Source organism: Zootoca vivipara, chromosome 11 (assembly GCF_965207765.1).
Source record: "Zootoca vivipara chromosome 11, rZooViv2.hap1.1, whole genome shotgun sequence".
Lineage (NCBI taxonomy): Eukaryota > Metazoa > Chordata > Lepidosauria > Squamata > Lacertidae > Zootoca > Zootoca vivipara.
In genome coordinates, this window is record NC_142594.1 from 28,180,621 (window position 1) to 28,194,291 (window position 13,671).

At 42.5% G+C, this 13,671-nt stretch overlaps 2 protein-coding genes across 5 annotated transcripts in view; both read right to left on the reverse strand.

Annotated features, from left to right (window-relative positions):
• The window catches only part of LOC118092250 (uncharacterized), a 75,870-nt gene extending 68,150 nt beyond the window's left edge, over window positions 1-7,720 (reverse strand). For all 4 annotated transcript variants that reach the window (XM_035130116.3, XM_088654309.1, XM_088654311.1 and 1 more), the window contains exon 1: window positions 7,521-7,720. The gene's annotated coding sequence lies outside the window, so the exon portion shown is untranslated. The remainder of the gene's footprint in view (window positions 1-7,520) is intronic.
• On the reverse strand, window positions 4,200-7,720 carry ARL4A (ARF like GTPase 4A). The gene is made up of 2 exons (XM_035130120.3): window positions 7,521-7,720; window positions 4,200-6,754 (listed from the first exon to the last, which is right to left on the reverse strand). Exon 2 carries the CDS (start codon window positions 6,654-6,656, stop codon window positions 6,054-6,056), a length of 603 nt encoding a protein of 200 aa, XP_034986011.1. The 5' UTR covers window positions 6,657-6,754; window positions 7,521-7,720; the 3' UTR covers window positions 4,200-6,053.
• Window positions 7,721-13,671: the final 5,951 nt, after the last annotated feature.

Consider the following 13,671-nt stretch of genomic DNA (forward strand, 5'->3'; position numbering starts at 1 on the left):
ATGCCAGCAGAGCATTTCAAGCAGGGCTCCCTAAGGCTGCTAACACAACGAAGCTCATCTGATCTTAGCAACAGTGGGATATTTTTAGAAATTGTCCCTATTGTACACAAGCTGAAAATACTCCACCTTTCCATTGCTTCTCAGATAAGTCAGCTTTGCATCGGGATTTTCTCTGGCAAGCATGAATAGAACACCAACACTGCAAAATGTCCCCCACCCCCATCCCATAATAAGCTTCTGAAATAGCCTTATCCCAAAGCTAATTTTGCCATCAAGACCCTGATAATTCTGGCAAGTACTGTAATTACATTGTTTTAAGTTACTTATAGTACAGGGGGTGGAGGGAAAGACTGTTCTACAAAACTCAGGTTTATAAGAGATGGAAAAACAAAGACCAAGGTTTGATAGGGAATTGGACAAATGAGTTCTAGCAGGCCCCCAGCTACTCCAAACAGCTGCAAAAACCTTAGCATTAAACAGGAAACTGAACTAATTTTCAATTTGTTGGCCAAAACAAGGTGCTAGATAGCTTAATGCCAAACCCATGTAGGAGTCCCCAATCACTAAAATCCTGACTGCCAAGTTTCCCATTTCCCCCTACTGTTCCCAAAACTTCCAGACCCCACGTCTATTTTCTGCTTCCTCTGCACTGCCACAGTATTCTCATTTGAAAAGGAACAAAACTATTGCCACTTTCTTTCTTCTTTCCCAATCTGCTTACAGGGCAAAAACTCTTTGATGACTTTGCCCCTAAGCAAAATATAAGAATGCCCAAAACCTGCACAGGCCCCATTAACTCTCTTAAGTGTGTAGCAGGATACTACTTAAATACTACTGTGGTTTCAAACAGTCTCCTCCCTCCTACCAAGAGAAGAATTGTTCTATACACCTCCTGTCCATCCCAAAGCCGAAATCATCCTATATCCAATAGTTTGTTAATAGTGAACTAATTCTCTGAGTACAGGTAGGTAGCCGTGTTGGTCTGGGTCGAAGTAAAATTTAAAAAATTCCTTCAGTAGCACCTTAAAGACCAACTAAGTTTTTATTTTGGTATGAGCTTTCGTGTGCATGCATGCATGCACACGAAAGCTCATACCAAAATAAAAACTTAGTTGGTCTTTAAGGTGCTACTGAAGGAATTTTTTTTATTTTAATTCTCTGAGTGTTGATCCTTATGAAACCAAAATAGCACCATCCATCTGCAAGAAGGAAGATTATCAGGTGAGAGACCCTCTCCCCCTGCCCATGTACGCACTAGGGGCGGGAACTACTTGGGGGCTCAAAGACACCCCAATTAGGACTGAACATGCTCAGTGGCACACAAAGGGATGGGGAATGAAGTACGGTATTCCGAAAGAAGATAAAGCAGACTGACTGGCACCCTGATTGGACCACTCTACACTGCTTTATTTTGTTGTGGTCCCACTTCTTCAGTGTTTTTTTACTCCATACAGCCATTGTTGGAAGCTGCCCAGAGTGGCTGGTGGGGTATAAGAAAATTAATCATCATCTGAATTTATTCAGTCCGTAAACACCTTTTAAATGCACCCTATATTTAAAAACAAACAAACACTGGTGCTTTAACAGGTAGCTGCTAGAGAACCAACAAGGGAAGAGCCAATCGTGCTGTCCTGGGGAAAAAAAAGATGTGATTTTGTCAGCAGCATGGGTCAGCTCTGAAGTTAGGGTTGCCAGACTCAATAGTGGACAAGACTTCTGTGCCTTTAATTGCCCTGCTCTCTTTTGAGTCTGGAAACTTTAAAGAGAAACCAGCAGACCCTTTAATTTCCAAGCAAAGGGTGCACTCCTCTGGTTCGCCAGAAGCGGACAAACGCCAGCTCCCTCAGCCTATAGAGTGAGATGAGCACCGCAACCCCAGAGTCGTTTGCAAATGGACCTAACAGTCATGGGTACCTTTACCTTTACCTATGTTAAAAGTAATAGGGTTGAAGTGCAACTAACTTAATCTGGCTCCAACCCATTGTACCTATCTTGGCCACACATTTATATTCAGCATGATATGGTGCTTATATACAAAACCTTTCTAGCTATTGCTTATCAACATAGATAGCATCTCTTTCAAAATATTCAGATAAGGGGAAACAGCCAATCATACTTTTAATGAATCACTGCAACACAAACGATGGATTTCCCCATAGAAGAGCTGTAAACAACCATCTCCCATACTGCTCTCCCTGCTGCATTTGTGTATCTGCTACAGCCTGGTTGAATTCCCTAATCCTAAATGGTTAGATCTCAGAAGAACTAGTAAAACTTTCCTTCAGATTAAGATACTTTCAAATGTCTGGAAACATTCATCCTGCAGTGAATGTCATCCAACTTCATTGCCACACAGAGACACAGAGAGATAACTAGTTATTGCTACTGAGGAGTAACACATACTACAGATGTGTGGCTGGTTAGAAACCACATGTAATATTGCCTTGGCTTCAATCATGGATGGAATAAACCAATACAATTACAGTTGCACTACCAGAACAAGTGTGTCTTGGTGTATCATATCGCAAGAACCTCTTTCAATATCATACTAAGCATTACTAAAATGTTCCATAAATTAGCCTTTAGAAGCACAACAGAATTTTATTTTTTTAAGGATTTGGGGCTGCCGAGATTTCTTGCAAAACTGGGTGACCAAAGTACCATGGATAATTGTTGTGCCAACAAAAAGAAAATTGGCTGCTTTTCCCCACCCCCCTTTTTATTATTATTAAGATTTTCTTGGTTTACAAAGGTAGTACAATGTCTCATATTCTTTCCCATGTATCGTTTTTACACATTAAGCTTGACTGTTAAGACATTAGGAAGAAAAGGGGGAGGTAGGTGACGGGGTCCCCACCCTCTTAAATCTGTGGCTGAAGTGTAGTTACTGAATGTCCAAAGAACCAACCTTATCTACAGAGTGAATCCTATTAATCTACATCAAAGTCTTGCACAGGAAGAGGGACAAGAAAAGAAAAGAAAACGTTTTTCCCACCCACTATTTATCTCAACAGGTATTTCCTCCTTTTCCTGTCCGTGGAAAGTTTCAAAAAGAAATCCCTAGCTTTAACCCAGAATTGTTAGTTTTGCTTCTAGTAAGTACACCCCTTTTAAGCAAGAGTAAGGAGAAAATGAACCATGTTCAGCAAACCCTGAAAGGGGGCAGGGAGAGACTCAAGCAATCGGCTTCCTTCTCTGGCACACACAAAAAAAACACATTCAATGGCCACAGAATGCTGAACGTCTGGCTTGGGCAAACTGGATCTTTCCCAGCAGCAGAATACTTAGTTCTTCCTGGTGCTGCCACAGATAGTGAGGTGGGGAGAGTAAAAAACACCTTACTGCAAATTCTCACAGCAGTAGTTTTAAGAGGACACACCTTTACAAAAATATTGAAAAGGAGTACTCAGCAGACAGCTGTCTCCATCTAGATCAGCTAAATTGACTATTCAGTCTCCAAACAACACAGCAAAATCGCACTGCTTTAATAAGACACCACCTTATTTGTTTTTATGAAGTATGCTACACATATTGGAAAACCACCAAGACTTCTAAAATGCTTAAAGGCTGAAGTACACAAATGTAAGCAACGGTAGCATGACCCTGTCAGTCACCTACTGAAGTCCACAGGATCAATGTAGAGGAATTTTTGGCAGCTGCGGGTATTTTCACCCCTCTCATGCATATAGGACACAGCACTATAGGTGCATGCAAGAATTGTTTGTGTAGCATAAGAGTCTTATGTGAAACTCATCTGCATTGGGATCCTGTGGTGCTCAGTAGCTTAATTCAGACAGTCAGGATCCTGCTACTTTTGCTTAAACTCCTGTTTGGCATTGGTTATTGATAATCACTGAAAAGGTACTTAAAAACTATGTAGCTAGGGGAGATAAAACCCATGCATACTCTTCTGGAAATGTATATGCTATCAATGAAGGAAGGGAACACCATGGCTAGCCCCTTATACTTCATATTCAGTTGTGTACATAGGGCCTCAGAGCAGTTATGAAGAATGCTGAACTGTGACAAAGCAACAAATAATGTCACACCTTTTTTTTAAGCAGTTGAACTTTTCCACAATTTAATGAGAAAAAACTATTTTATACCACAGTATCAGGCACTGTAATAAAAAAAGAATTTTAAACCACAAATGACTGTATCAATAAGATTTCTGTTGTAAACATAGAACGTAATGCAAATTGCCATTAAATCTTTAATAAGATACCTGCGATTTTTAACATTGTCACATTTACAAATCTCACATGAATAAAGGGTTCAGTTTCATGCACAGTTCTGATAAAAAGTATGATCCGCACAGTAAAATGTTGTCAACTTCTGTTGCCGATGACTCATTTGGAGTTGGGTTTATTGAGGTTTAAGAAGTTATCCACATTTCTATAAATATAGACATTAAGTGACTTTTCAATGTCACTAGTGCAGGTACATATAACCAACGTACAAAAGCTCCATTGGAAGCTACTTCAATTCTCTCAAAAAGGACCAGGATTTCATTATTTTTTTAATTAAAAAAAGCTGTCACTTTCAGTATTGGAAAACACTAAAGTGCATTTTTGGTTACCTTCTAAGCAGTATCTGGCTATAAAATTTGATTTTATACAAGTATCAATAAGTTATGTTTCCTGACATTCAGATAGCCTCCCTATTTTCCAACTACCTGTAATCCTCCCTATTATCTGACTAGTAGGTAAGAGAACATGCTACAGGTAACTGTGTTGTGGGTTGTGCCAAGTGGAGAAGTCTTGTTGTCCCTTGAACTGTTCTCTTACAATGGAATTATTCTTATGTTTCACAGCACCAGTAGAGTAATACAGGATTCACGTTAGCCCTTTAACCTGCTACCCAAGTTGCCCATTTATTTTTTTTAAAAAAACTGTACCAGTAAGAAAACTCATTTCTTTCCATCATATGCATGACTGTAAACAAGGAAAGCTTAAAGCATAATTTGAGCAGACACAGGCCATCTTTAAACTCTTGTTTTTCCACAGTGTCAAAATGTTTCAAGTGTATAAAGCTTCAATACATTCCTAAGAGTACTGCAAGGATAATAAAATAACCTGGCAGTACATTTTAACAGCACTGGGCACATGGGACGTAGTTTTGTTGAATTTAGCTTAATTTACAATTAATTATGATCAAATTTTATTGCCATCAATTTCATTTAAAGGTAATATTGCACTATAAAAATCCAGAAACCCAAGTCCCTTATGGTCATAGTTTACTTTTGTCTCATTGTTCAGTGTTTGTTGTGAGCAAACATTTTAGAACATGTCTCCAAAGGACAGATAAGTATGGTCCGAACCTGATTAGCACTGCTTAACGATGCACAGCTATTTCTAAAGAACCCCTACACACCAAGACATGCTACATTATCAGGAAACTCATCCATGCTCTTATATATTCCATACTTTTCCCCTCTATCAAGCTTCAGATAACATGAATACCACAGTAGTGGTAGTTCAAATCATCCAAGCCACAAGTGTTATTTTAAGAGAATAGATCTAAAAGCATACCATACTGCCAACCTCTCATTAAAAACCCTCCACATTCACAGCCTCCTTAAATAATGGTATACTAGCTCCATATATGTTAAAGGATACTATTTTAAAGCTGCATATCTTCATCTAAACACTCCACATACAAGCAGTAGTTGAAAAAACACTGAATGCCTTGAACGCAGTTTTCTTGCAAAGGCACTCTCAAACATATTACACCACCAAGCAGAACACTCTTCATTGTTTTATTTGGCTATTTAAGATATCCAGGTCACATTTACCCACCCATCTGTTTCCTGATCATTTTGTACTATGCAACAAGGGAGCTGTTTCTGTTTTGCTTTCTTTATATATATATATATAAAAGTAGTTGTAGTGCCAATAACTTGTGGGGAGACCAGGTAAAAGGGTCTGCGTCTGCAAAGCTTCCCACCAGGCTGTGTTTTATTAGGCTGTACAAGATCCAAACAAGCAGGCCAGGTGCTGGGAACTGTTTTAGTCCAATGCCAAGAAGGAATTACCCCTCATGCCTACAGCAGCTCATCTCTTCTTCTTTTGCTGCCTCAGCATTTTCCTTCGCTTAATTATCATATCGTGCAGTTTCTCGAGTCCTTCTTTCAGCCCATCTCCTATGATAGCACAGGTAGGCTGCAGGTGCCACGGCGTGGAAGCGCTCAGCTCCCCTGTGGCCAACATCTTTTCCATTTCCGAGAGCGACAGCGAATGTCTCAAGTCCTGCTTGTTGGCCACTATGAGCACGGGCACCCCTTGGTTCTCAGAGATCCGCGTGATTTTGTGCAGTTCCGTTTTGGCTTCTTCCATCCTTTCAACATCCACAGAATCCACCACGAAGACGATGCCGTCCGTGCAGCGGGTGTAGGACTTCCAAAGGGGCCGCAGCTTCTCCTGGCCTCCGACGTCCCAGAAGTGGAAAGTGACCGTCTTGTTGTTGCCCAGCGTCACCTTGATCTTCTCGGTGTTGAAACCTTTGGTGGGGACGGTGTTGACGAACTCGTTAAACTGCAGCCGGTAGAGGACCGTGGTCTTGCCGGCGCAGTCCAGCCCCAGGATTACGATGTGGAAGCACTGGAAGGAAGGAAGGCTCGACAGGATCGACGTCTGCTCCGACAACCCATTCCCCATCGCAGGGGAGGGGCCCGGGGCGAGCTGGGGGCACCAGTCGCCCGCCGCCGCCTCAAGCCGCCCGTTGCTAGTCTCAGGCTCCTAGTCACGGTCCTTTCCTGCCAACGAAAGAAGCGCAGGGTCAGACCCTGAGGACGATCACGGGGCCGGGCCGGGGCAAGGAGGACGAAGAAAGCCCGTGGCCGGCGCAGGAAAACCCTGTCGAGAGGCGCCCACCACCGCCTGGGCGCAGCTTTCCCTCAGCCGCTAACAGAAGCTCCAACAAGTCTCCCAGTGACGCTGCAGCAAAGGAGTGCCGCTGCCTATGGCCCGGCCGCGCCTCCTCCTCTTTCACCTAACCCCACTCTTCCCGCCCCTTTTCGCACAGCGCGCCTCCCATTGGACGCAGAGAGCTGCGGTGGGCGGGCAGCGAGGCGACGCAAAGGCAAGCCGACCCTCCAGCTCCCTCTTTTTCTCTTTGGGCCAGAAACATGCCACTCCGCCGGACTGCTCGCGTTCCTTCCCGCCCATTGGTCGCCGCGAAGCTGCTGGAAGGCGGGAGGTAGCTCTCGTAACCTCCCCGCGGCCACCCTCGCTTTTAACCCACCCACGCTTTCTCCTTTGCAGCGGCCGGGAACGGGACGTGCTGCAGCGCCCGGCCCCTTTAAGTCATCAAGGTAAAGGGAGTCACGTCTTGAGGGTGAAGAAGTGTAATAATAAGCACCCAGCTCTAGCCCCCCTCCACCCTTCAGCCCCCCGCCCCTTTTCTGACAGGACACCCGACCTGCCTCCGGCAGCGGCGAAGGTCGTCCAGCGCCCCCGACACGAAGCCCCTGGGTTTCAGGGAGCCGCCTAACGGCCATTCCTGACGGTCATTCCTCCCACCTGTTAGCCACGCCGCGGCCCATCTCTGGGAACGCCACCCTCCACAGCCGTGTTCTTCGGTCACGAACAGAGGGAAGGAAGGGACGCCGCGGTGTCTCGCTCATCACACGACTTCGCCTCAGGCAAGAAAAAAAAAAAGACGAGCTGGCTTCAGCCGCGCCACTCCAGCCGCCCGCCCCTTCGCCTTTCCCCTTCAGACTGGCGGTGGAACGCCGTCATTGTAACGGAACAACCTTTCCGTTGCGTTGCCGCCCCCACCGGCGAGCCGTCGCCTAGCAACCCCTTTCAAATGACGCCCTCGAAGAGCTGCAGCTTCTCAACGGCCAACGCCGAGGCCCCTCCCCTCCCGGAAAGCCCCGCCCCTCTTAGAAAGAGTTCCGTGAGCTCGCTCGCCGCACGCTCAGCTCTCCCTAGCGGCCCCTAGCCCGTCTCGGCGGTCCATGTGCCACGTCACGTGAGCTGTCAGATTGCTGGCCGCGTGTCCGTCCGTGCGCCACCGGAGCTTGGGCCACGCCCCCTCTCGCGCCTCTACAGCTGCTAGTTCTAAGCCACGCCCCCCCCCGCTGCTGCTACGCCGCCTCCCAGTCCTTTCCTGCCTGTTGCCTCTGCTCTGCGGTTTCTTCCCAGTTTCATTCCGCGCAAGTCCTTGTTTGGGCGCGTTGCTTGCTGCTTTTCTTTCCTGCCCAGGGCTACTGGTCCCATAACTGGGTCTAAAGAACTGAAAATGTGGGATGTTCATAACCAAAGCAGTAGATTTTAACCAGTAGAGAGGAGGGGGAAGCTTATTTCACACCAGGAAAAAAAAGGGACACCTGTTGGATTTCTGCCTGTTCCATTGAAGGTGCTGGCATCTGGTTAGAAAAGGGCAATGATAACTTTGGAGAATTCCTCCAGACTTATACACAAGCGCAGGTCACAATGATGAATTGCAACTGCGGAACAAAGAGAAAGATTCCCCTCCTCCTTACTTAATTTTACTTATCTTTGTCCACCCACTTTCCCACCCTACTCAATATTTGTACTGGAGAAAGGCTTATTCCTCACAGAATTGGCTCATGTGGTTGGAAGCAATCTTCAAAAAGCGCCCTTCATTTCTAATTTACCATATCAGTCCACCCTAACAATAAAACACACTGCAATAAATCATTTTTTAAAAAAGACTCTTACGGTTCTGTTCACACTCCTGCTTACTGTGCACATTCTGCATTTCCAATACTGGGTTTTTAATCCATATTCACATGACATCCCAAATGTGTATGTATCCTGCTTGTTGTATTGTTTTTCAAACCAACTTCACACCCATTGGAATCCTTAAGCCATTTCTAATTCATCTCTAGCTAAGATATGAACATTTTTGCATAGGGTAAAGACATCCCCACCCAGTCATCACCCCCTGGTGTGTACACAAACAAAAACTAATTGAAGTTGTGCTGATGTGAATTTAATTTACCTTTCATTTTATCTTCCAAAAATACTTTTTTGGCATAACTCATTTGTTTCAGATGCAGAAATCTTGGACTTCACTTTCACCCTCCTTTAATTTGTTCTTTTCCAATTTATCTGAACATTCTACAACCTTGTAGTCACCAGAGTATTTGCCCAGGGCTATCCAAACAGGGCCACATTTTAAGAATGTGTATCTACGGTAAGTGCACAGGTTTCTAATAGATATTTGACATGTCAAGTATTAGCCCTACATTTGCAGCTTATATTGAAAAAGGCATAATGAATAAACAAGAGGACTGTTGCAGCCTGAGGAGTTCCATGGTTACCTCAGAACTCCTGCTTTATTGGGGAATTTACTTAAGTTGCTGTCTTTTTTTAGTTTTAGTTTAGTGTTTTGTTTACTGTTACATATGTGTTTTTACATGAATAAAATGTGGTTCCTTTAGCTGTTGGTGGACTTCAACACCCAGCAACCCCAGCCAGCATGGCAAATGGTCAGGGATTGTGGGAGTTGCAGTCCAACAGTTGGGAGAGCCATTACTTCAGCATCCCTATGCTAGGTTTCTAGAGGGTACAAAAGAGTTTTCAGAAGACCATGAAAGAACAAACATTGGGAACAGAGAAATATATCGTTAATTTTTTAATCCTCAATTTAAACTCAAACATTTCTTAAACTGAGTTCATTTGCAGTTTTTAAAAATAAGGATCTTTCATGGCAAAATGGCATGCATGTTCTATGGGGGTTTTATTACTAGAGTATTAACATTTGACTGAAAATGTGGAGAAGCCCAACATAATGCAAATAACAAGTAAAATTAACTGGCATGCGATGTAATTTGAACAAAGTAGATTTTCATAATCTCTGCAATGTCTGCTGAACACTTATCCAATAATTTACATGTTGCCAGCCTGAGTTGTTTTGCTTTGATATTGGAAAAAGTAGTTGCTGGACGAAAATCAATTTTATTCTTCAGAAAATAACAAAGCTTATAATCAGCAGGAGTTGGCAGTGATTCATATTATGATGGAAATTTGTTTACCTGACTGGACTACTTGATTAACATTGCAATCCTGCTCCTTGTTTAAGCCATCCCAGGTGGTGTTAAGATTGTTCCTAAATCCACCTTTCTCAACAGAGCCTGGAGGTGCAGAATCCTTATTCTATCGGAGCTGGGTGACGTTGGAGAGAAGGTGGGATGAGGAACTGTTCATTTACATAATAGCGAGTATTTTGTATTGTTAGTGTTTTTAAACTTTCTCTAGTTTTAAGTTGTGTTGTTTTTTTTCTTGTCAAATTGCTTTGAGGCTTTTTACTGGAAGAAGCAGCTGATAAATGAAAGCAATAACAACAGCCACTTGCCTATACTCACCATAGCTGCCAAGTTTTCCCTTTTCTCACGAGGAAGCCTATTCAGCATAACGGAAAATCCCTTTAAAAAAGGGATAACTTGGCAGCTATGATACTCACTCAGTCTCACGTGCAACAACAGCGTACCAATACACCTAAAAGAGAGGTGATGAAATTAGCAATACAGGTGACTCCCAAATTACATGGGGGTTACATTCCAAGACACCATGCGCTTAAGTGAAATTGTGTACGCATATTTGAATCACGGTTGAGAAAGCCTGCAAACACCCCATTCTGCCCGTTCCACCCCTTTCCATGGAGTTTTTGTGACATTTTTGGGTCACTTCTGGGTTTGCCGCGATGTGTGCACGCAGAGTCGTGCACTTATCAGACACTGTCTGTATTCCTATTGGAGTCCATGGAAAGACCAAGCAAGTGCTCCCTCCTCTCCATTGTCAGTACAAAGACAACGGATTCAAACTAATTCTGCAGGTAATCACAGCACATTACCAAGTAGGTTTGTCACCAGCTCCTTATTTCGGAATACATTATTATTATTATTATTATTAAATGAGGAATCATTCCTTTAAATGAGGAACAGGAAGCAAGCCTACTGCAAAACAACCATCTAAACAACTCTCCTTTACTCAAAAGGTGGTAGCAATGATGGTCACATGCATACATTGTAAGTATGCGGAATTCAGAGAAGAGCTTCATTTAGTGGCAAATTCCGCACCTAGTATGCACTGGGCTTATTGTGCATGGATGAAGGCTGCAGGGAGCATCTCCTATTTGGATCTTAACCGTTGCTTCCCATTCATCAATTGAACCAAACTTATTGGTCTTCTTATTCTCTTGTGTCTTGCTTGGCAATATTTTCTCTCGCTTTGTTGAGTCCCCATATCCAAGAAATATATCAAACTTTCACAAAAGCAGCGATGAGTATTATAATTGCTGCGGCTCATTACAGGCTGCTTGTAGAGTTATAGGCACTGCTATTTTGCAGATGATTAATGGCTTTTTTCTGCTAGGGATTTGTCCAGTCATTATACAGTCAAGGCTTGTTCCTGAAACTGGGAGCCTCTCATCTAGGATTAGAGCAAGAAAATGAAGAGAAGGAAGCTCACACAAACATAATTGGAAGTGGAGGGTGGAAAGGCCTCATCAGAGCAACATAAACATTAGCAGTAGTCCTTTCCTGCCACCTGCCTGAAAACTATCAATGTTTTCAATCCACTGAAAGACATTAAACCTGATACTGCTATTTTTGTAGTTTATGAGGAGGAAATCCAAATGATGTCAGACAGCAGAGTGAAAATGCTGACTGGGTTTTATCATGCCAAGTTCCAGTTCTTAAATTGCAAAGTAGAATCCTTAGGAAATTTTTTGTTACAATTATCTGTACTAATTTATAGGGAGGTGCATGTGCATAGGCAAGGAGATGCTGTCTGTAAGGAAGTTCTCCTGATGCCAACTCTGACATTATTTCAGTGTCAGGCAAAAACTGTACTGCTAGGCATCCTGCTGATTCTTGCTTCTTGGGGTGGAATTGGTTTTACAGGTTAATTATGTGGTGTTCATGACAATGGAATGGGGGTTCTTGTGAAGGATTTCTTTATGAATACACCACAGTGTTTTTAATTTTGAATCCCATGTGTCTTGTATTTGAGATGTGCTATTTTTATATTATCCATCACCTTGAGATGATTCATGTAAGGTGATTCATACCTAATAAATAAATCACATTGAATCTGGTATCCAGCCATTCTTGGCAATAAAATATTAATTCCTGGTTGACATTTTCCTTCAAGACAGCTGAGTCTGAACAAATGCTGTGTTTTTTGTGGTTATCCGTCTAACCTAGCCACAAGGCAGACAGAAGAACATTACACCTTGCCCCCAGGTTAATGGATCTGATTTTATTTCTAACCTCCACAATCCATACTAGTGACACAAGGAGTGCCATCTTATCCAGAATGAAGTCCCATTGAGTTCAAATAAGCATTTTTCCAGGTTAGTGTTGTTGAGTTCAGAGGCCTGAGGCTTTATTAGAAATGAGAACATGGACCTAGACTATGGTTGTTAAATGAATATGTTTGTTTTAGAATACTCTCCTTGCTCACAATTACAGATGAATGCTCTTCCTTCCAGAATTCTCTATGTCCTGGGGTGAACTAGTCTATGCTTAGGACAGAGCATTCTGGAATCCTGGTCTGGATCAAGGAAGGGATCTGCCATAGACATTATATAGGATTGCAACATTATACCTTATTTTACTCTGGAATGTATCCCTTGCAAATCATGGTGATGTGAGAAAGGAAAGCCCATTTTTAAAATGAAACATTCATTCTAACCCATATACATCTTACATTCAAATAGCAGATGCATTAAATGCAAAACCAAAAAATGATCCAAGGGTTACTTGCAGAAACCACATTCCATATTCTATCTGGAAAAACCATATTCCAGATACTATATCAGGCATACAATAGGATGGGTGCCAATACAACCATCACATGCATATATGAGAGAAATGCAGCTCTTCATTCAACAAATATATACCCGTGCACATGGTGTTCTGCTGCACACACGTTTCTGGGATGACTGCAATTATTTCAACAAACCAGTTTGAGATCATCACCTCTGTATGAGTCACATTTTTAAGTTCAAGGGAGTGCCACTAACATGCCCATTCTAAAATATGTTTTAAAAGTAGATTGCATGCATAAACTTGATTAACAATCATGTTGTTCTCATGATAGACACTCTTGATGTACAATTTAATGATATAGAAGTATTATGTACACACTGTACAGATAATGCCAGTACTGTAGAATAAATTGATGTTCAGAGTTTTTGCTATTGGGTTAATGTCAGAATCAGACAACACAGAGAACAATTTAAGTTGCTTACTGGTGGTGGAAAATATGGCATTGCATTTCATTTGTCTTTTGTTGATTGCATTATAAAAGGAAATTGCTAATCAGGCCTTTCATTGTTGTGTTCACGCAAATAGTAATAAACTTTGTTGTTTTCCATAAGGTGACCCCTTACAAGTTGTGCACATCTCTTGTGAGAAAATGGGATGCAGCTGTACAAAACTTTCTGTTCTGCATATCTGGAGCCAAAAATAGTACAGTAATAGACTTACGGTAACAACTATGAAGCAGCTGAAACCTCTATGCATGTGAGCTATGATGGCCAGTGTGTTAAGAGGTTTTGACTAACATGGTGTGTCTGACGAAGTGTGCTTGCACACGAAAGCTCATACCAAAATAAAAACTTAGTTGGTCTTTAAGGTGCTACTGATGCCAACAAGGTGGTTTTGATGACTTATTCACTCCCACATAGAACAGA

Bases quoted from the DNA above. Each gene is read 5' to 3' on its own strand.
- ARL4A (XM_035130120.3), bottom strand. From the start codon at position 6,656: ATGGGGAATGGGTTGTCGGAGCAGACGTCGATCCTGTCGAGCCTTCCT.